Source organism: Coturnix japonica, chromosome 15 (assembly GCF_001577835.2).
Source record: "Coturnix japonica isolate 7356 chromosome 15, Coturnix japonica 2.1, whole genome shotgun sequence".
Classification (NCBI taxonomy): Eukaryota; Metazoa; Chordata; class Aves; order Galliformes; family Phasianidae; genus Coturnix; species Coturnix japonica.
Window position 1 is genome coordinate 6,150,365 of NC_029530.1, and position 22,390 is coordinate 6,172,754.

Sequence of the window (22,390 nt, forward strand, 5' to 3'; positions counted from 1 at the left end):
TCTAAGTGCTACCTAAAAGAGAAGACGGTGTTGGCAGGTTTACTACCGAGTGCCAAACGACTTCTGTATCTCTTTCAGAGCGACCCCGAATTTGTTCAGTGGAAGAAAGAGCTGACAGAAGCTTTCACTGAGGCACAGAGGTTGCTGCGCCGGGCGCCCAAGTTTCTCAATAAATCTCGTTCGACGGTCGTAGAGCTCTCAAAGCCGCCACTCAGCCACAGGAATAGCAATGGTCTGTAGGAGGGGGAGAGAACAAGTCTCGCTTAGGGAAAGCTACTGCGTGAACGCGTTGAGTTTCACAGAATCCTTATGAATTACTTTGTGCAGCCCTGGAAGTGGGATGTGCTCAGAAGAGGAAGAATTAGATGTTTACAGCATGGGGTAATGTCAGAACTCTGACTCTGGAGGTGGTGAAGTCTGGAACAATGGCAAGTGAATTCATGCTCCTAGCAGAGGTGGAAACTCTCAAACGTAGAGGCTGCATTTTGCTCCCATGCATCCCCGCACCCCGGCGGTGCCCGGAATGGTCTGTTATGCTGGAACTACTGATGGAAGGAAGCTGTTGTCCCTGCAATACCCTTGTTTGGTGCATACCAAGCCTGGAAACTGCAATGGTTACTGCTAGCTAAGGTTACACGTTGTGTGTAACACCGACCAACCCCTCAACTTCGGAAGGAGCTGCAGACTTGCCCTGTTGGATCACCTTTAATCTGTCGTGTTGCCATGTCCTTCCCAGCTGTTACTGCTGACTCTATAATAACCTTTCTCCATACTGCTGATGATCAACAGTGTGACTCTTATGCACTTCAAAGTACTGAATTCTAACTGTCCTGTGGTTTAAATGTTATTGCTACTTCATGGAAACATTGAACTCAGATTATTCACTTGGTTTGTTGTACTCACTAAATAGTAGCTACCACCATTTTGCTTCTTCTACGTATATGCAGTACTATAACTGACACAATAGAGTAATAATTGGTGAAGAGGAATTTATGGTAGCTTCATCTAGTGCTCTGTTGTATAAATTGACTGTTTTAGCACAGTTTTTAAAGAGCAGATTCCTTTTGACAAGTTTACAGCAAACATAAAGACAGTTCTTTTCCATTTCAGGTCAACTGCACTTTTTAAAGATTAAAAACAAAAGAAAGAAAAAGAGAAATTATTCAAATCCAATGCATTTCTAGTGCATGTACTGGGTGAAAAGGTCTGGGGACCTTGGTACGTATTCCGGATTACTCTTCACTTATGGGATGCGTGGATCCTTCTCTGTTGTGCACCACATATGGCAGGTGTGTGCTTGTAGCATAGCTAGTCCATCTGCTCCCTGCAGCCCAGCTCAGGAGTTCCGTGTGTGCATCACACAGTTTGGATGGCAACAGGACTTTTCTCTCTCTTTTTTTTTTTTTTACTTCTCTTTCCTAGAGAAATCAAAAACGTCCACGTTGAAAACAGTCTGGGAAGGCTGAGGATGGAACGTAGCAAATGAGCTGAGCAAATGGCAGAGCCTCCTGAATACTGCTTGAGACATCGGTCGTGTCACGTGGAAACTCTTTAACTTGACCAAGTGAAGACTCTCTAATTGTTAGGTGACTCAAAGCACGTGGTGTCCACCTTTCTCTGGTTGCTGTGGTGTCAGGGCTGACCTGGAGCTTTTTTTTCCCTCTTTTCCTGCCATAGGAATCGCTTTCTGCCCTGTTATGGAGGCACAACTCGCATGGGCCCTGCAGGTGGTGGGAAGTGCCTCTGTAAGAGGTGCTCTTTTTGCCCTTACATGGGAGGGAGCCCCTCACTGCTGCCATGTTCCCACGGAAGGTGTGTTGCCCTTGGGAGGGAATCCCTGGGAGCCAGTCTATATCTTGGTGTGTGTTTTTCCCATTTATTTTTTGAGTTACTCTCTAAAGGAGCTCAGAATTCTCCAGCCTTGCTGGTAAGAGATGCTTAACATCTCAGCATCCTCAGGAAGGAGCCGTGCTTGTATTTACCAAGGGTTGGGATAGAGAATCCCATCATGCTGGCACTGACTGCACACCACATGACATTCTTCCTCCGGTGTCGTGCATGTTTCGTGTTGGGTTGGAAAGGGAACTCCAATTATGATCAACTCTACTCTCAGCTCTCATTTGTATTGCCTTAGTTCATCACGGGTCCCATTCAGCTCCTTTGGTCACTATCCACAGCTGCGTGCTGCTCCAGATGCAGTGCAGCAAAGCTATGCCAGCAGGGGAGCAATGCCCCAGCACCAGGTTGGCACCTACTGACAACACAGCACTGCCGGGCTGTCAGCAGGAGTGCTTTGCATTGGGGTCTGTGGGTGTTAGCACAGAACATGGCACTGGGCACCGAGGGCGTGAGGCTCAGGGCTGCTTTGTATGCATGGTGACCACATCGGTATGGCTCGTTTTGTTTCCTTTTTCTCAAGTTCAGGGAAGTAAAGATAAAAGAAACGAGAGCTTCGGGCATCAACAGGGCGAGGTGAATGATTAAGCACAGATTTATTTATTTATTTTTTAAAAACAATTAGTCTGAAAGTCCCTTTAAGAAATGATCCGGACTGAGGACTTTGGCACACAGGGAATAGTTGCTTACATTTCAGCACTAAGAGATGCTAGATAAACCACGGCGGGCACACGCTGACGCACCCACATGCCTCCAGCATTGCAGGGCTTATCTCTGTCCTCCTCCGGGTCTGATTGTGTGAGCTCATAGCATGGAGGCAGTGGGCTGTGAGGTGGCTGCGGGATTTAGATGCTTGCTTGGCTGCAGGTTTGGACTCAGGGGCTTTGATGGCAGAAGTGTTGGCGCATCCCAGCGCTGCTGCTGGCGTTGAGTTGGGCAGGTCTCTTCAGATTGAGTGGTTGTTTTGTGTCTGCATGGGACTGCTGGGGGGACTTCCCTACGTAACCAAGTGTGGATGGAGGAGGGGCTGTTGCACAGTGTACAGGGGGAGGTAAATAGTTGTCACTGTGTCGGTTAATGTAAGGAAAGAGGTTTCCGTTCTGCAAACGGGAGGCCTGAAAAACGTATTTTGAGACAGCATAGCATTCATTTTAATGTTGTAAAGAAAAAAAAACCCAACAAAACCAAGAAGGAATATATCTAAAATACACAGAGAACATATATAGATCCAAATGTCTGAGGAATTTCGAGGTGATCTCCCTTTGTTTCCTGTTGCTTCCTATCCGTGGTGTACATATTGTGTGGATCGGATACTGTTGTTCCATTGTATTTTTGTGTTAAAGGAATCACCGCAGACTTGGCTTTATTTTGTTGATGTAAAAGGTCGCTCTGCTCTGTCGGTATATAAAAAACAAACAAACCAAGAGTTCTATTTTAACAGGAAAAAAAAAAAAAAGAAAAAAAGAAAAAAAGAAAGCTTTTTTTTTTTTTATATATATATTATTTATTAAAGACGCCTTCCTCCAACTTCTGACATTCCACAGCACTGCTCCGTGTGCGCAGCTGGCTGCAGGGCGGCGGGGCCCTTTCAGGCAGGAGCTGTCAGCTTTATTCTGTTTTTCACATCCTAAATCCGGCTGCTTTCAGTGCCATCAACCTGCGTGACGTTGTTGTCGGGGCCGTCTCTGAGTGCAATGACTCTCAGATATCCTTTTCCAACCCACCCCTTCGGTCTGACTGGTAGCTGTAATTCCCCCTTGATCGCTCTGTTAGTCTCTGCTGGGTTGAACCGGAACTAATGGGCCCCAGATTGGGGCAGAGAAGAGGCTGCTGGGATGGCTAAAAGGCTTTTTAATTGGAAGGTTTAATGATGGAGCCAGGAGAGACTGTAGGGCACTGGGGAGGAGGAGGTGAGCATCAGCTCGGAGCTGTTTGTGCTGCGTTGGGTTGGTGTTGGTGCAGAGCTATGGGAGCAGATCCCGAGTGCTGCTGGTGACTGGGATGGGCAGCGGGCTGCGTGCTGGGAGCTGTGCTTTGGGACGGGGTTGAGCGCTGCACTTCTGTCTGTAGCAGAGCTGTCCTGCCCCAGCGAGGTACAGAAATAGCATCAGATAGCTCACCAACCAAAAATAACCCAGGTTCCCATCGTGGGCTCCGCAGTTGGAGGAAGATGTTGATGCGTTACAGTACGCGCTTTAGAATTTCCACCCTGTCTTTATGCAGCTGTTTTGGGGTTCAAAGTGCCATCCCGAAGGTGATGTGTTGCTTTGGTGGGCAGGGTCAGGCCTTGTGGACCCATTATCTGCTGTAACGTGGAGCAAGGAGCTGTGCTGGTGCATCAGAGCCCAGCATGGGGAGCTGCGCACGTGCCGGAGCTGGGTGCTATGGGGCTGTGCCATGCTGGCAGTGTGGGGCTGCAGCTGTCTGCTCCCGGCTGCAACAGGCGGCTGTTGGAAGGGGAGGGAGCTGGGAGCACAAGAGAGAGGGGCAACGAGTCTGAAAAACAGAATAAAGTGAGAGTGTCCTCTGAGAGGCGTTTCCGTCAGCACTGTTCCAGTGCCTAAATTCAGTCCTTCCAACAAAGGAGCAGATGCGCACCGAAAGCTACTAAAGAAATCCAATGAAGAGAAACCCGTTTTCAGTGTGTAATTGGAACGGTGAGGAAAGCCAGTATGTGTAAATAACTTTAGATATTGTAACTATGAGGATCACGATTTGTTTTATGTACTTGGCTCTTTCATATTTATTGTGCAGAGGAGGTTTTCCCCCCCTATTCCCCCCCTCCCTACCCGGCCGTGTGCTCCATAACATGCCGCACTCGGTTCGTCCCACCATTATTTTTATTAAAGGATCATTTGGGGACAGCTAAAACGCTTCTGTGTGTTGGTCAACTGCTCTCATACAACGAGAACCCCAATAAAAAACAAGTCATTGGAGTGCGTCTGCCGCGTGGTCCTTTTCCTGTCCCGCAGCTCGCTGCGCTGTGTTGGGAAACCAATGGGATTTAGATGGGGTCACAAGGTTGATTTTTAGCTCTTGTTGGGTATCTGGGCTCTCTGTGTCGATGGCTTAGCTGAGATGTGGGGATGCACGTGTTGGCTTGGTGCACTGAGGTGGGTTGCAGGCTGTGGGGCTGCAGGCTGGGGAGCAGCAGGTCCCGGCACAGCCCCGCAGGGTATTTTTAGCAGGGCCATGTGTCACCTCAGCTGCCACCGCAGTGGGGGCGGAGGGGGAGGCGCAGGCAGCCCCACACCGCGCTGCCGCTGCCTCCTTGTGCTCTCGGCTCACTGGGGTCCCGGCGTGGGCCCGCTGCCCCCCGGCACCGAACACAGGTATGGGTGATCCGTGGGGGTACTTGGGGGCATGAGGTTGGGGTTGGGGTCCATTGGAACTTTCGGGCTGTGTTGCAGCCCAGGCTGGGCCCCTTGGCTATTTTTAGGTGGGAATGAAGAGCGATAGCGGCAGCACTGCTCCACGGGTGGCTTCCAGCAGCACTCCAGGCTGGAGGCTGTGGGGGAATGGGGAAGGGGCTCCTGCCAGGCCCTCCAAGGGGGCAGTGGGACAGGATCCCCACTCCCTTGGCAGCCCCAGTATGGGGACCAGACCCATGAAGCTGTGGCCCAAGTGGGGCAGCGTTCTGCTCTGTGCCGTGGATTCCCCATGGGTCCATATCTGGCTGTGAGTATGGGGCGGGCTCGGGGCTCTGTCTGTGGGGCCACACTGCAGGGCCATGCTCCGGGCTGGCTGTGGGGTCAGCTCTGTTTCCCCATGGTCCCGGGGGCAGACGGCAGCCAGGGCACGTGGAACCCGGGGCCATTGCCCAAGAAGGCAAGTAGCATTCCTCCACTGGGCACCCGTACTCCTGCCCTTTACTGTACAAGGCGATAGGGCCCCAGGGCTGCGGTCTGCATGGTGCGTGAATGATCCCAACAGGTGAGGCTGGGTTCAGCCCCAAGTGGGTCCAGGCACGATTGAGCCCGGTGCCACCGACACCGCTGTGACGCTGCCACCGGGGGCTGCACGTGGCCGTACCCTCCGATGCTGTAAAATGACACGGCTCCTACGTGGCAGCTCCTGCCCCAGTGCCAGCTGGACTGTGGGGTTCCCATAGGGTTCTGTAGGGCCCCCAGTGGCGGCTGCCCCTCACTAACTCTCTCCTCTCTCTTCCCCTCACCATCTGCTCTCAGTAAAGCTCCATCCCGGTTCCATCATGGCCATCTCCTCGCGCCTCGCGCTTTGGGAGCAGAAGGGAAGTGTTGGTCCTCTTGTCCCCGTGTCCCTATGCTGCACGTCCCCACGCTTGCCTTGTCCCCAAGCCTTCCAACTGGGCATCACTTTGCAGCCTGAATTTACTGCTCTGAGCAATGTCTGTTGTTCGGGTCTCCCTGCAGGGCTGTGTCGGGGTGCTGCACAGGGCTGGGGCAGCACAGTGCAAGCAGCTCCATGCCCTGCAGTGCTGGATCTGTCATGCCCCCAGCAGCACATGGGGCTGTTCTCACTGCTTGTCCTACTGCTCTGCGCAGCCCCTCTCCTGATGCCAACCTGTTGCCCATGATCTCGCTGCACGGCTAAGTGATGCCCAAAAAACAGAGCTTGGCTCAGCTGTTGTGCACACCTGTGCTGCCAACATCCCTGCAGAGCTGCTGCTCTGGGCTGTGCATTCCCATAACCCAACTTCTGCTCCTGCAAACAGATCCGGGAGGAGGACCGGGGCCCGCCACCATCCGCGCCCCCTCTGCTCTTCTCTGTCATTCCTGGTGGGTTCATCAAGCAGCTCGTCCGTGAGACCGAGAAGGAGTCCAAGGAGGCAAGGCTGAAGAAGGCGGCCAAGGCCAGTGGGAAGGAGGAGGTGAGCAGCCATCATACCACGTTGTAGGCGGCCAGGGCTGGCTGGGGCACTGCATGTCCCTCCTTGGCCTTGAGTCAGAGCATTCTCCTTCTCTTGGCAGCCTGTGGTGGAGGATAGCCCAGCCCAGAGCAGGGATACCCCAGCTGCCAAAGTAGCTGCAGGCAGTGTGGGGAAGTCCCTGCAGAACGGACTGCAGGCAAGTCGGCAGGGGGGCAAGGAGCCACCAACACACACAGCGCTGCCCCCTGGGACGGCTGCACATAGCTCTGATACCAGCAAAGCCCCCACAGTGGTGCAGAGCCCTCGGCCAGAGGATCCTCAGGCAGTAAAGCCACAGAGCCCTGAGAAGAGAAAAGGAGAGGAGAAGAGCCCCAAGGCTGCGTGCCCTGGGGGAAGCCCCCCATCTGCAGCCCCAGCAACCAGCAAGGACCCCCAGCAGTGTGGCAAAGTGAAGGAGGGAGACGTGCCCAAGAGGAAGGGTCCCGAGGGCACCAAGAAGGAGAAGGGATCAGCCCTGAGTGGCCAACAGCCCCCCAACACAGTGAGCAATAAGAAGGAGCTGGGGCTGGGCAGGAAGGAGCTGGAGAAGATGAAGAAAGATGTCGGAGGTGGGAAGAAGGAGCCAAAAGAAATGAAAGAGCCTGCAAAAAGCACAAACAAGTCTGAGGGGGCCAAGAGGGAAGCGGGAGGCACCCGAGAAAAGCCTGAAGGTGTAGCAAAGGGAGCGGGGAAGGCAAAGGGAGAGCCTCAAAAGAAGGAAGAGGCACCGGCAGAGAGCAAAGCAGCACACATGGAGAGTAAAGAGGAGACAAGAGAGAGCACAGAGCAGGAACAGGTAATGTTTGCAGCTGTCACCCTTTGCACAGTGCTGTGCTGGTGTCATGCAGCTCTCCTGCCCATGTGGCTGTGGCTGCAGGCAGTCCTTGTGGCTGGGATGCTCCAGCTCCCTGCAGTGCTGCTCTCTCCTGCAGGCTCCCAAGGACATGTGGTACGAAGCAGACAAAGTGTGGCTCGTACAGCAGGATGGCTTCATGCTTGGTAAGCCCTCACCTCACAGCACCAGGGGCCAGAGGGGCCTTTGATGTGGCCATGGTTGGTGGCTCATATGATGCCATATTGTAGCCACGCAGCTGAAGCCCGATGTGGGCACACCGGAGCTGCCAGTGGGCAGAGTGCGGGTGCGCCGGGATGCGGATGGCAGCATCACTGAGGTGGATGAGGACAGCGTGCAGCGGGTGAGCCCACACTGGGTTCCAGCCCTTCTTGGGGCTGCTTCTGGGCTGTGGGGTGCAAGGAATGGGATGCAGCCCAGGGTGACTGTGGTGCTGTCAGTGAGAGGGTGATGGCACTGTGCTCTGCCCCATGGCTGCTCCCTGATGGCACCCGCTGCCTCCTACAGACCAACCCTCCCCACCTGGACCTGGCTGAGGACCTGGCCACGCTCCTCAACCTCAACGAGTGCAGCGCCCTGAACACACTGCAGCATCGCTACCGCTCCCACCTCCCATACACCTACGCCGGGCCCAGCCTGGTGGCCATCCGGCCCGGCCCCACCTCCGGCACCCATGCGGGGAAGGTGAGGGGAGTGGGATCCTACGTGGTGCCTTGAGGTGAGGGGGTCCGTGCTGGGAGGTGGACACCGAACCCACATCGGGACAGCACGGAGACGATGGGAGATACGGGCCGGCAGGTGGCACCGTGGGACCGCCGCAGTGCGCGGCCGGGGATGCTTTGCGTGATGCTCGGTGCTGGGCGTGATGCTGGGTGATGGGGTCTGGGGCAGGAGCAGGCTGGGAACAGTGCCTGGGGAGCACTGGGATTCTCAGGCGTTTACTGCACCATTCCCCCACTCTGAAACATCTCCAGTCTCTTTCTATGAGAACTCCTCTGAGAATTCTTTGTGAATCCCCCCCCACCCCGTCCTGCAGGTGACCAAGGGGAAGAGGGACAGCACAGCACCACACATCTGCTCGGTAGCACAGAGGGCCTACAGGACCCTGCTGGCCCAGCGGCGGGACCAGGCCATCGTGCCCATGGGGCGCAGCGGTGCGGGGAAGACCACGAGCTGCCAGTTGGCACTGGAGCATCTGGTGGGCATGGCGGGCAGCGTGGACGGCCGAGTGTCAGGTAGGGGTTGGGGCTCATGTAGGCTGCTGAGCAGTCAGTAGCACGAGAGCAGGTCTGGGTTTGGAGCTCTTGCATGGAGAGCGGAGGTGTGGGCAGGGGCGAAGCTTCCCAGCGTACTGCTCAGGGGTTGTCTATGTTGGTTTTGCAGTGGAGAAGATCCAGGCAATGTTCACAGTGCTGGGAGCCTTTGGGGCAGTGAGCACTGAGCAGAACAGCAGCTCCACGCGCTTCTCCATGATTCTCTCTCTGGATTTCAGTGCTGCTGGGCGGATCACTGCTGCTCACCTCCAGGTACCCTAAGGGCATTGCTACCTGCTGGATCCCTGGGACCAACACCAGTCCCTCCCCAACTCCTGGTGGTGTCTCCCCATCTGTGGGTGCTGCTGTTTGCTCCCCATGTGCCCACACTGTGTGCTGGGGGTTGGGGGCTGCCACTGATGCCCATCTGCTCTCTGCAGACCATGCTACTGGAGAGGGGCCGTGTCGCCCAGCAGCCCCCTGGGGAGAGCAACTTTAATGTCTTTCCTATGATGCTGGCAGGCCTGGATGTGGCACAGAGGTAAGCAGCCTACTGCCACAAGGACACTGGGGGCTGTACAAAACCCCCCCAGATGCTTTCACCAGCACTGAGCTCTGCACAGGAGTACTGGGAAGCATAATTCCCTGCATGGCACAGAGCAGAACCCAGATCTTGCTTTCCCAAACTCCTTGCAGGACCACGCTGCACTTGCACCAGGTGGCTGAGAACAACACCTTTGGGATCAAGCCCTTCTCAAAGGTAAGGAGCACAAATGGAGCCTTGTGCTTCCCCTGCCTGTGTTTGAGCCCTGACATTGCACCATGGCAGTGACTCTGGGATGCTGAGTGTTTCCTTTGGAGAGTGCAGAATGCTATTTTAGGGGCTAAAAGCACTGTTTTTGATATCTTGCAGTCGCTCCTTATTAGTCTGAACCCTTTGCAAGGGTTAGGCAGGTTGCCAACGAGCCCAAGTGCTGGGATGAATCGCAGCAATTTGCAGTTACATCACCTATGGGTGAATTCAATATTCAATCTTCATTAAGGAGCTCCAGCGCCAGTCTGGAGCCACACAAGTCAGCTGCTGCAGCAATGAGGGCATGGCGAGGCCTTGAGCTCCGCTGGTGCTGCAGGTTTGGTCTCAGGGTGTCACTGTGATATTCTGTGTCAGAAGCACCAGGGTCTCCACACAGGGATGCTCCCATTGCTCCACATCCCTTTCTGTGTCCCTGCATTGTCCCCTCTTGCATGGCCAGCTGTATGTCCCCATCCTTTTGGATGCCATTCCCATCTCTTCCCACAGCCCGAGGAGAAGCAGAAGGCGAGCGTGGCATTTACAAAGCTGCAAGCAGCCATGGATGTGTTGGGCATCACAGCAGAGGAACAGGTGGCTGTGTGGAGAGTGCTGGCTGGCATCCATCACCTGGGAGCTGCAGGGGCCTGCCGAGGTAAGGGGCTATTCCTCCTTCCCCCATACCCACTGGCAATGCAGCGGGCAGGGCTGGGTGCTGCTCTCTGGAGGTGAGCTGCCATGGGACCTCTGGGTACCAATAGTGGTGTGTCATCACTTGAGTGCCTCATACAGCGCCAGAGTTACATGAGGATGCTTCTAGATGAGAACTGTAGTTATGAAGGCTTTGTTAATACAAGCATACAGAGATTGCCATATCCCTTATAAATTATGTTAAGCAGTGTGTTAACCCGTCTGGGAGAGAGCCCCATTGATTTACACCCTTCAATTTATGAGGGCTGCGTAAAGGCTGCTATAAACTCAGCACAGACATCCATAAACGTCTCCGCAACATGTCATAACACATCTCAGGGTAATTTATGCCATTAATCATCTATTAATTATTTTAAAAGGATAAATGCTGTCGTCACTTAGAGAGCGTTCTCCTTCCCCTTCTCTCTAGCATTCTGTCCTCCCTTCTCCCCTTCTATAAGGTGGAGTGTCACAAAGAAGCTTTTGATAAAACCAAAGCACTTCTGCTTTAAGAGCTTCCAGGACAGCAGGATTTGGAGATGCATCTCCTTTCTGGTGCCATGCCATTCAGCTGGGGCTGAATACTTGGTTAGCATTTTCAACCCATTCTTATAATTACCTGAGCCGATTTGCTCTGTCTTACACTGGAACTGCCTGTATGTCACTCGAGAGTCAGGCGAGGGCTGCATTCACAAAGCCTTGCAGCAGTTCTCGTGGTGTGAAGAGGAATGTGAAACGTTGGGCTCGGGCTCCGGAGCTGTGTATGGGATTAGCAATCAGAGCATGTCTCAGCAGCACTCGCTCCGCTATCGATTCCCCCATCGTGTGTCAACCAAAGGGGAGAAATGAAAGGAAATACGGATAAAAAATGGATCAAAGCCGGATGGAGCAAAAGTCTCGGAGGGGGCGATGACTCTTTTAATGTGGTTAAACCTGTCTCCTGATCGCCATCTCTTCCATTCCCTCTCATGCCCTTTGAAGATCTACCCACAGCATCCTCTCACCGGGGGCAGCCCCTCCTCCTCACGGCTCATTCCGAGCCCCTTCCCTGCGCTTTGCTCCCTCTGCCGATTGCCATCGTCTCTCGTCACAAAGCTGCTTGTCCAGGAATGAAGCAGGAGGGAACAGCACCATCTCCCTCTGGTTGAGAGCGGAAAATGCATTTGTGACGAGAAAAACACCGAGAAGAAAAGGCTGAATTTCAAAGCTAAGGTGTCAGCAATTCCCCTCTGCTTTTGAAATGCGTCGAAGTGGCTCTTTATGTGAGAAACCAGACGACATCCAGAGGCCAGCAGGGCACCTTAGGTACCCATTCACCTAGAAGAGCTTTCAGTCCCCTTTGTGCTCTGCAGAACACGATGTATTTTCATTTCTTCATTAGCTCTCTAAATGGGAAGGAGGGCTCGGGCACAGCCGGGGGTCGGCACTCAGCTCCCTCTCCAGTGCTGCTTTGGATGGAGCTGCAGTGCTGCAGGGGGAGGCTGGCATTGCCAGGGTTCTGCTCTTCCTTGGGGTTTTGGTTTCCTTCAGAATGCAGATAGTTGTTGCAATAGAAACACGGGTGCAAAGTATCCGTGCAATGTGGGGGCTATTTTGTGCAGCAGGATCCGGGGCTGTGCTCTGGATTCCCTGTCCTGGTGGCTGAGGGCAGAGCAGAGACATCAGGTTTTGTTATACCAGCTCTGCTGCTTCACCCCGCAGGGAAGGGAAGTGCTGCTCTGCTGCCTGGTGTCGTTCATCACAACGATCCCTGGAAAAGATTGCATTAGGGCTGGCCTCTGCATCCTGCCCATTTTTCTCTCTGTTAAAGCCTCCTGCTCTTCAGCACTTGTGTTTCCTGCTGCAGAGAGCAGCACCTGGGGAATGTTTGCAGGATCTTCTCCTTTTTTATCCCTTCTCTTTCCCTCTCCGAGCAGGTTGTCTCTGTGCCCCCCGAGTTATGGCACTATCTGTTCAGCACTCTTGACATCTTTATTACAAACAGCTGGGGAAACGCAGCCAGAGTGGCAGATTTCTTTAATCATGCTATTACACAGCTCTCCCCTTTGTTATATATAGGCTTCAACGTGTCATACATCAGCCAACAGGTCAGTGGAAAATAGACCGGAGGATTTAGAGCAGGACAAATAGATTACCCCATCCAGCTGGGAGGATCCTCCTACCCCCCTCACTTGGTAATCCCATCAGCACCCCCGCTGGGCTGCTTGCTGCCCGTGTTTGCTGGTTGCAAGGCTTTCAACCCAGCTGCAACCTGCCCTGAGCTGCCCACACCTCCCTAGATGGAGCAGTGGGAAGCCCACTGTCAAGTGTTGGTCTGAGATGCCTTATTCCCAACCAAAGATTATGCCAAGTGATGACTTAAAGGCCAAATTGATCCGGACAAGGGAGGAAAAGCTTTCCAGGTCTGTCGGAGATGTTGCAGAAACAGGGAGTGAGGGAAGCGCCCGACCACATCCACTATAATTGAAAATTAAAGCAGCAGCCTATAAAGAAGGGCATAAAGCTGAGCACCGCAGCAATGAAGGGAATTGGAAGGCAGCACGTGGCTGCCAGCTTGCAGAGCACGTGGGGCTGCAGCACCTGAGAGCTGTGATGCTGGCTGCAAACCCCCCCAGGCACAGCAGTGCTCTTCATGCTCCTACTGCAGAGCAGGTGCTGAGGGCTGTGGTGCTGAGCAGGATGCCTGGGATGGATGGGCTGGGTAGAATCCCTGCTGCAGGACCACTACCTGCCTCCATCCCATGTGTTGTCTTTGTGTGTGTTTGATGCCGTGCCTCCCCTTGCAGTGGGCCGCAAGCAGTTCATGCACTTTGAGTGGGCGACACATGCTGCTGAGGTGTTGGGCTGTGAGCTGGAGGAGCTCAGCACTGCTGTCTTCAAGCACCACCTGAAGCAGATCCTGGAGCAGGCGGCAGCAAGGAGTGGTGGGCGACCCTCAGAGGAGGAGGGACCCTCAGGTACCCAGCACTCCCTTCTCCCTTTCCTCATGGAGTTCCTATTTTCATATGGGATATTTCTATTCCCACGTGGGAATGTGATAGAGCCCTGATTGCTGCCTGGAAAGGACACATGGGGATGGAGAAACGAGGGTGATGCCTCTGGAAGATCAGTGATGGGTTTCTCCCTAGAAGTGGGGAGGGAAAGAAGCAAGAAATGCCACGGGGGGCAGCAGGGTGGGCTTCCGCTGTGCCCCATTGCTTAACTTTGGGTACACACACAAAGTGTGGAGCATTGGAGGGGCTGCAAGCATGCAGATGGTTGTGCAAAGGCAGGAGCTGGGAGCAGTGACTTTGCTCTTCTCTCTGCAGGGCAGAAGATGACGGGTGTGGAGTGTGTGGAGGGAATGGCTTCAGGTCTCTATGAAGAGCTCTTTGCTGCACTCGTCTCCATGATCAACAGGTATGGGGTCAGCACTGCATCCTGCAGAGCTTGGTGATGGGTGAGACATCACGGGCAGGAGCTGGGGTTAGCGGTGTGCAGGGAGCCCACAGGGAGCCATGGAGATGCTGCGTGGTTGTAAGTGGGGATCAAAATGTTGGGAAGGAGCAGGTCGTCAGCATGGAGCAGCCATTGAAGGCTGTGCTCTCAGCATCCCTCCTCTGCTCACCTCCATCCTGAAAGCTGGGAGGGTGGGGCATCCCTTGCACTGAAATGACCCATTCAGTTAAATGGAATGCTTGACACTGGGGTGAGGGTCAGATCCCAAACAATTCACTTTTCTCAGTTCAGATATGCAGCCCAATTTGTGTAAGTCAGCATTCACACAAAACCTGGTGCTCGGAAACGCTCTGTGTTGTTCCACTGGGTCTATTTTTACCTGTGGTTGAATATTTCCACTTTAATTCCTAGCAACCGCATTCCAAAGTGAAATCGGCGATGGTACCCTAAGACCTTGCAGAAGATTCTTTCAAATAGCAGCACTAAATCATGCTGTACCCTATTCCCTTTAAAGCTAGCGTTGTTTTGCTTGACTTCATTCCCCATCAAAGCACTGCAGTGGTGACCAGAGTGAAGTGGTACGCTGCTGTGCAGTCCGTGTGCTGGTGGTGATGGTGATGGCTCTAAATTCCCAGGGTGCCAGGATGGGTCACAGGCAGGGGGAGGTTGGAAGCTTGCAGAGGGTCGGTGTCACCCCATGCTGTGTGCCCATCCCCAGGTCCTTCTCATCCCAGCACCTCTCCGTCGCCTCCATTGCGGTGGTGGACACCCCTGGCTTCCATAACCCGCGGCATCATGGTGGGCAGCGGGCGGCCACGTTTGAGGAGCTGTGCCACAACTATGTGCATGAGAGATTGCAAGGGCTCTTCTATGAGAGAACCTTTGTCATGGAGATGGAGAGGTACAAAGAGGTGAGCGTGGGTGCATGGGGTTGCGTTGGGTGCCAGTGGTGAAAGGGGCAGTGTTCTGGGGCTGTGATGGAGGAGTGCTGCAGGAGCACAGGGTCTGCAGGCCCTTCTTTCCTCTGCCACCAGCACTGTCTTCATGGGTATTTGTGAATCCATTGGGTAATAATTGGGTGACCATAGTGAGAACATGGAGGGACATTTGAATGACCATGGAGGGGTGATGGGGAGGAGATGGTGTGGTCATAGATTGCTCATGTGCTCACATCTTGGCCATGAGATGATCACAGAGGGGCAATGGGTTGACTGTGAGGTGACCATAGGGGGATGACAGGGTGGAGCATTTGGAAACCATGAGGCAACTGTGAAGGGATCAAAGGGAGAACAGGAGATGACCCTTCTGGTGCTGCAGCTGAGTTTTTCCTGAACTAGCTCAGGTGTTGAATAATAGAGAACAGAAAGGAAAATGATAAATTATTGCAGAAATAAACTGCTGGAAAATCTACTGGCAAAAATGAACTTATTAAGCTTGCAGAAGTAACTTTAATACCTTCAGCTCTGGAAAAATGGTTGAATTCCCACGGCTTAATATTCACACACCGCTTGCCTCCAGTAAGTATAGATGTGCCCTTCAGTAATGATGAATATGCAGCTACCGGCCGAGCATGAAATGAAGGAGCTTGGCTGGCTCACCATGCCTTGTGCTGGTGCTGCCCTGCCCCAAACACGGGGCTTTCTGCTGCCACCCCTTGAGCCCCAACACCACCACACGGTGCTGAGAACATGAGACCTGCTGGCCCCACCAACCTGAGATAGAAAGGGAACACGAATGTTGGCTGTGCCCGCCAGCTGCACGTTAATAATTGATTGTTTCCTCGGCGCTCTCTTGTTCGGTCCTGTTATTATCATATCCATCATTTATGCAGCTTGTCTGACACTCGCCGAGTGCTGCGGAGCCCTTGGAGTGCTGTGCTCTGTGCCTGCAGAGCTTTCCCTGGTGGCAGCTCTGCTCCATCGCCCTCCCTGTGCTCACACACCTGCGCTGGGACTCCTGACTGAAGTGAGCTTTTAAATAATGTTTTCCAGGAAAATGTTGAGGTGTCTTTTGATCTTCCAGAGCACTCTCCACTGGCCACGCTGTCCATTGTCGACCTGAACCCCTCGCAGGTAACTGGGCCTGGTGGGGGAACTTGGAGCTCTGCCTATGCCTGGAGCATCCTTTCCTCTGCTCGGAGGGTTGCAGATGCTGTGCAGCCTCATGGTGTGCAGCACATGTGGCATGAGTTACCAGGGGCACACAGCTGGGTAGAGGTTTCCTTTCTCCCCAGCTTAGGGCAGAGTTGTTGGGGAGTGGGGCAAGCTGGCTGCAGCTCCTGGCCACCCCATCCTATTCCTGGTGACCCAAGGGACACCTCTACTCTTTGGCAGCTGCAGGTGCTGCCCGGCAGCCCAGGGGCCGACCGCAAGGGGCTGCTGTGGATCCTGGATGAGGAGGTGCTGATCCCGGGCTCTGGAGATGGTGCTGCCTTTGACCGCCTCTGCTCTTACTTTGCCCCGAAAGGATCTGACCAGGATGGTGAGTTGGGCAGCTCCCCACACTTCAGCTGCACTACATCTGGAATCACCATTTAGCTATGACAATTAAAGAAACCCCTCATAAAATTAAGTATTTCCTTCTTGGACGACCCTTTTCTGCTAAGAAATGCAGAGCTGGGGCCTCTACCACCAGTGAAAACAGTGTGGGTTCCCCATGCACCATAACTGTATTGTGCCTGAGGAGTGTGTTCCAAAATGCTCCACTGGTTACACTCCATCTCCTGGCCCTGCTGGCAGTGGTAGCCCCATGGGAACCTGATGGTGACACCCTTGGGGTGCAGTTGCCCCCCTCATGGCACTGTTGCTGTTTGCAGGGGCCGGCTATGTACGCAGGTGTGAGCAGGCACTGCACTTCGAGATCCCGCACCAGCTGGGCACCGACCCCGTGCGCTATGACCTGGCGGGCTGGGTGAGCAAGGCCAAGCTCAACCTGTCGGCAGAGAACGCCAGCCAGCTGCTGCAGCAATCCCAGCTGTGAGTATGGGGCATGTGCTTGTGGCTGCTCCATGGGAGAGGGATGGGGTGGGGAAGGAAGCAAGGGAAAGCCAGGGAAAAAGCTGCTTTTGGACCAGCTTTGTGGGAATATTTAGAATTTAGTAGGGTAAGGGAGCAAAGCCAAGTGATTTAATGTAGAGCCACCCAGCCCCAGCTGACGGGCAGCCAATGTGCATGGTTTGATTATGGTGGATGCTCAATAGAGGGCTGGTGAATAATGCCATCCCACCCAAGCCAAACCAATAATGCTTCCCATCAAAACTACCTGAAGCAGTAGAGCTATATCTAACCCTAACCCAATGCAAAGAAATTCAATGGAATGCAACACAACAAAATGCAATGGAACTCAATGCAGTCCAATGAAATGAAATGAAATCAAATGCAGTGCAATGTCATGTCATCCTAAGCCTAACTCTAACCCTACTGCACAGGAGGCAACATGGGGGGAATGCTGAGTGCTGCTGTCCCACAGCCAGAAGGGCCCTGCAATGTCCTTGGCTCTTCAGCACTGCAGTGCAGAGGCAGTGAGGTACCCACATAGCAGCTCTCCTCTTTCCCCTGCTACATCCAGAAGCCTTGTAAACTACTGGAGCTGAAACACAAACACGCTGTTACAGATGTCTCCGCACACGCCATGATTTTAACCTTCTGCTTAAGCCCTGCCAGCTCATTTTGTTTTGGGCTTTGGTTCAGGGAAGTTCTAATAGCGACAAGCAGCGGGGTGCTCGATGCAGAGAGAAGCCAGGAGCAGTGGGGCAGCACTGCATGAGCACCAGTGCTGGATTTGGCACTGCCTTCAGGCTGAGGGATGCTGGCAGCAAAGTGTCCCCATGCTGCCCCTGCTGCATGCCCAGCATCTCACTCTTTTCTCACCCACAGGAATGCACTGCAGGAGCTGGCAATGCCACGCCGTGGGGTGCCACGGGTCTGCCGTGCCGTGGCGGGGCTGGAAGGCTGCTCACAGGCAGCTCTGCAGCGCAATGCCTGCATCAGGAAGGTCTTTGCCAGCAGTTTGGCAGCAGTCAGGAGGAGGTCGGTGTGTGCTCAGCTCAAGCTGCAGGCGGTGAGTGCAGGGACAGGGGCAGGGTTGTGCCCGGCTCCTCTGGGCTGGGGATGCTGCGCCAACTGCAGGTGGCTGCTGCTGCTCGGGGGGAGTATCACAGAGAAACAAGTCACAAAGCAGATTACATGCACACCTTGCTGTGCTGCTGGTTAATCCTCTTAAGCATCCTGGCCCTCTGCGCTGGGTGTGTGTCAGCCTCCTGTTGCTTGCACTGTAGTGGGGTACCTGGGCTCCTGGCAGACCCAGCTTTGTACAAGTTCTGGCTCCCCCCAGTCCAGTAGAATCATTGAATCACAGAATTTTTTGAGATACAATGACCTTTAAAGGCCACCTGGCTCCAATCCCCTGCAGTGAACGTCTGCAACTTGACAAGGTGCTCCGAGCCCTATTTCCAGGGACAGGGCATTGAATGATGCATTTGGGAACAGAAAACCTGGGACTTCAGGAGAAAGAGTTGTGCTTGGTTACTTCCAGTCCCACTGACCTCTGCTTTCCCCTAGGATGCTCTCACCAGCCTGCTGCGGCGCTCCCAGCTGCACTTTGTGCACTCCTTGGTCCCAGGGACAACGATGGAGAAGGCAGACCCACAACCTCTGGATGTGCCAGCCCTGCGAGCCCAGCTGGGGGGTACCCAGCTCTTGGATGCCCTGCGCCTACGCCGCAGCGGTATGTACTGCCCTCCTGCAGCCCCTGCTCAGCCCTCCATGCTTTGCTCGTGCCCTGCCTCTCACTGGGCCTGCTTTACCACTTTGCCTGTGTCTTTGGGGATTTTTGCAGGATCTCCCTGCTGCTGGTGGCACAGGCTGAGCACAATGAGTGCAATGCCCCATGCTCCCTTTGCAGACCCATGCAAGGCTTTGTTCCTGCACCCTGTGGGGTCACAGAGGGCCCAAGCAGGTTGCTGGAGACATTTCCTGCACTTCACAATGTGCCACCTTATCCAGCTACCTCAAGCACATCTTTGGTTCTATTTCTGCTGCTTCTGTTTTGCCATAATTTTGCTCAGCTCCCCCATTCCCTCCCACCTGCATCCCAATTTGCTGCATGCCCCAGCGGCCCCTGTACTGCTCCCTCCCTCCCCAGCTGTACAAACCTCACTCCCAACACATGCAACCTAGCCAGAGAGGTGTCTGTTGTCCCCAGGGTACCCGGACCACCTGCTCCTGACCCATTTCCGACGACGCTTCCAGGTGCTGGCTCCAGCTGTCATGAAGAAGTGCACATCTGCCTACGAGGTGCCGGATGAGAGCAAGGTATGTCCCGACTGAGAGCACCATCTTGAGCTCTGCCCATGCCCATACTCTGCACAATCAGGGCCCTCTCTGCAATTAGGAGCAATTACCGGAGCTTTTCAAAGGAGATGGGTCATGCCCTGGGGTAGGGGAGCAGCTCCCTCCTGGCTCAGCCATTCAATATATTCAATGCTATTATTGTTTTGCTCCTGCTGGGGTTTTGGGGTCAATGCCTACAGCTCTGCTGAGCCTCTCCTGGCAGTGGTGGGTGATGTGCTTTGCTCTCAGCCCTGAAGACTCTCCCCCTTAAGGCTGTGTTTCTGCAAAGGCTGTAATCACTCCTAGCGTGGGCTGCATTTACCAGCGTTATTGCACCATGGAGAGGACTTGGAGAAACCAGCCTGGAAATGAAGTTTATTACTTCTTCTGTTTAATACTTAAGATCAAAGAGCTTTGGAAACCCTGCTGGCTTAGGACTGGGGTTGCCCCAAAATACAGGGAACTGAGTACAAGGTAGAATCACCCCCCAGGGACCCAATAGAGCTCGACGAACATGAGGTTCCTGGTGCCAGGCATCATCTGGGCTGCTGCCCATGGAACCTGAGAGCCAAAGAAATGAAGGCCGGGATCTTCTGGTTGAACAGGTTTTATAATAAATCAGTAGCAAGGCTGTGGAGAGCCTCCTGCATGCCTGGAATGAGATGTGGGTGAGGCAGGGAGCTGAGGAGAGATCAATCAAAAATGGATGTGTGCTCTGTTGTGCAAACTGCCAGAGTGCGTGCACAATCAGTAAAGAACTCGGGATTTAATGAGACAAGTCTGACAGTCAGAAAAGGTCAATATTGTCATTAAAGAAGGCAGAGGGGCCTCACCAGCAGCACATAAGCTGGGATCTGCAATGCACTCCCTCCCTGCAGGCAATCGAGGAGCTCTTCCAGGCACTGGATCTGGAGAAGAAAAGCGTGGCCATAGGACGCAGCCAGGTACGAAGGCATCACCCTGGTTGTAAAGTGCCTTGTCCTGAAACCCAATCCAGCCACCTCCCACGACCCATGGAAGCAATGGGGTTCAGGCAGCTCAGTTTCTTTGGGTTGGGGTGAAACCTGCTGGACTGGGCAGCAGTTGTCCCAGCAACAGAGCTTGAACTTAAGTTGATAATCTCAAAGGAAAATAAATTTCATATGCATGCTTGCATTCAGCTCTTGTACTCTATAAAGAAAGAATTCATGAAACGGTTCTGTGGAGTGAAATAACTTTCTTTAATCCCTCGTAGTGCAGTTTGCAATTATCTCTTCTATGAAACCCTTGTAGTTAATCAATAGTGCGATAGCAGCTCCAGTCACATCTTGTTATATGGCAGTTGGTTTTGCCATCGCTTTGTGCATTGATTTTGCACTAGCTTCTAAAACTCGCTGGCTAGTGAAGTTAATACAGACCTTAATGAGACAATCAAATAGGTGGTGGAGCAATCATAACATTATCTCAAGAAAACGAATCTTCCCTGGGATTGTTCTTTGATTCAATTTGGCATCTTTAAAATGCAACTCTTGGGGTGTACCTTTGGGTTCACGAGTCTCATTTGTTTTTACTGGAGCTGTATTATGCAGATGGTGTACAGGGTTTGGAAATGAGTGGGGCAGACCTGAGCTCAGTGCTGGGGTTGTGCTGCTCTCAGGTTGCACATCGCTCTCTCCTTGTATAGGTGTTCCTGAAGGCGGGTGTTCTCTTCAGGCTGGAGAAGCAGCGTGACAAGCTGATAACTCAGAAGCTGATCCTCCTCCAGGCAGCTTGCAAAGGCTTCCTCAGCCGTCAAAAGTTCAAGAGGCTGAAGGTACCCATCCCACAGGTTGGGGATGCCCTGCATCCACCAAGGTATATGCTTGGGCTGCTGCATGGGGTCAAGGCTGCTGTGATTCCTGCAGGTACAGCGCCTCGCCGTCCGCTGCATCCAGAAGAACGTGGGGGTCTTCCAGGTGGTCCGGCACTGGCCCTGGTGGCAGCTGCTGGGCCGTGTACGACCCTTGCTCAGCGTTAACCTGGCAGAGGAACAGCTGCGAGTAAAAGAGGTAAGTTTCATGGGATGGGATAAGGTAGGACGCGACAGGATGGGATGGGGTGGGGTGGGATGGGGCACAATGAGACCGGATGCTTTGGGAACTCTTTCCTGAGAGCAGGTTGGTGCTGGGCCTGCTGAGCTGAGCTCCTTAGGATGATGGGTGAGGTGAGCATCCAAACTCAGCCTTGTTGTAGGGGATTTTTCTCCATGCTATTTCCAGAGCTGTGCTTCCATCCAGGCAGGAATTGGTGATGTGAGGCTCCCATGGGTATTTACTGGCCTGGGAATATCACATTTCACCTAACCCGTTGGAGCTGGAACTAGATGATCATTAAGGTCCCTTCCAACCTAATCCATTCTATGATTTGTCATGCTGTGAGACCTCTGTTAAATTCTTAGTCCATATTCTCCAACATCCCACTCATGCTTTCGCCTTAGGGATGCCCTATCAAGATGTATCCAGGCTGGCTCAGATAAAACAAACGCTGCCCAGTCTCCATTCTGTCATTCCTTTTAAGGCTGCCTCTGTACGTATGAGGATGTGCTCTGTACATAGACCAAAGCTGACATTCCCTCCAATGGAATTCATGTCAGGAACTGGAGTCCCAGCAATTTGCAGTGAGCAGCCTTCAAAGCTGTCCGCTAAATTTTCTTAATAAGGCAGCCGTGTCTCTCCTACTTATTTTTAAAACAAAACAAGACAGTCGTAAGTAAACTGAGGATGTCGGAGCTCTCACTGTGTGTTTTCCTCTAATCTTACCTAGAAGGAGCTGGTGGCGCTCAGAAAGAAGCTGGAGAGATCGGAGCAGTCGTGCAGTGAGCTCAGGCAGAACACTGAGAAGCTGGAGAGCAAGGTAGGGCCTGGAAGAGCCTTCTGCTCTCTCATGTCCAAGTTATGCCCTATCAGGATAAGTGTGGCCATGGAGGCAAGGTGCCAGATGTTGTGCATTGGTGGCCTTTGGGATTGGTGTCACCACACTGACAGGGTAACCATGTGGTTGCCGTCCCTTCTGCTGGCAAAAGGCAATTGTTAGAACTGGAAATAGCATGTGGTTGTTCCATGTTCCCACTCTACCCTCCAAGCAGCCGTCTTGGTGACTTCTGCAGGCACCTTGAGCAGCTTTGTTCAATGGGACCAGTGCTAATAACAAGGGGAAAGAGCATGGCAGGATCATCCTGCTCACTGTAGTGGCTCAGCCTTGATCCGCTTTGGATTTACTTGTTTCTCTTATCTT

At 53.3% G+C, this 22,390-nt stretch overlaps 2 protein-coding genes across 2 annotated transcripts in view; both read left to right on the plus strand.

The window, feature by feature from the left end:
* The window catches only part of GRK3 (G protein-coupled receptor kinase 3), a 42,932-nt gene extending 38,100 nt beyond the window's left edge, over positions 1-4,832 (plus strand). The window contains exon 21 of the mRNA XM_015878344.2: positions 79-4,832. Within this exon, the coding sequence (XP_015733830.1) occupies positions 79-240 (162 nt within the window). The 3' untranslated portion in view covers positions 241-4,832. The remainder of the gene's footprint in view (positions 1-78) is intronic.
* Positions 4,833-5,073: 241 nt separating this feature from the next.
* The window catches only part of MYO18B (myosin XVIIIB), a 42,688-nt gene continuing 25,371 nt past the window's right edge, over positions 5,074-22,390 (plus strand). The window contains 26 exon segments of the mRNA XM_015878443.2: positions 5,074-5,166; positions 5,168-5,228; positions 6,084-6,145; positions 6,590-6,745; positions 6,846-7,580; positions 7,717-7,783; positions 7,868-7,980; positions 8,145-8,321; positions 8,674-8,872; positions 9,021-9,163; positions 9,331-9,431; positions 9,587-9,650; positions 10,191-10,335; positions 13,157-13,327; positions 13,679-13,769; positions 14,527-14,719; positions 15,800-15,880; positions 16,142-16,289; positions 16,624-16,783; positions 17,684-17,867; positions 18,368-18,533; positions 19,011-19,120; positions 20,017-20,082; positions 20,802-20,930; positions 21,022-21,165; positions 21,920-22,009. Coding sequence (XP_015733929.2) covers positions 5,089-5,166; positions 5,168-5,228; positions 6,084-6,145; positions 6,590-6,745; positions 6,846-7,580; positions 7,717-7,783; positions 7,868-7,980; positions 8,145-8,321; positions 8,674-8,872; positions 9,021-9,163; positions 9,331-9,431; positions 9,587-9,650; positions 10,191-10,335; positions 13,157-13,327; positions 13,679-13,769; positions 14,527-14,719; positions 15,800-15,880; positions 16,142-16,289; positions 16,624-16,783; positions 17,684-17,867; positions 18,368-18,533; positions 19,011-19,120; positions 20,017-20,082; positions 20,802-20,930; positions 21,022-21,165; positions 21,920-22,009 — 3,834 coding nt within the window. The 5' untranslated portion in view covers positions 5,074-5,088.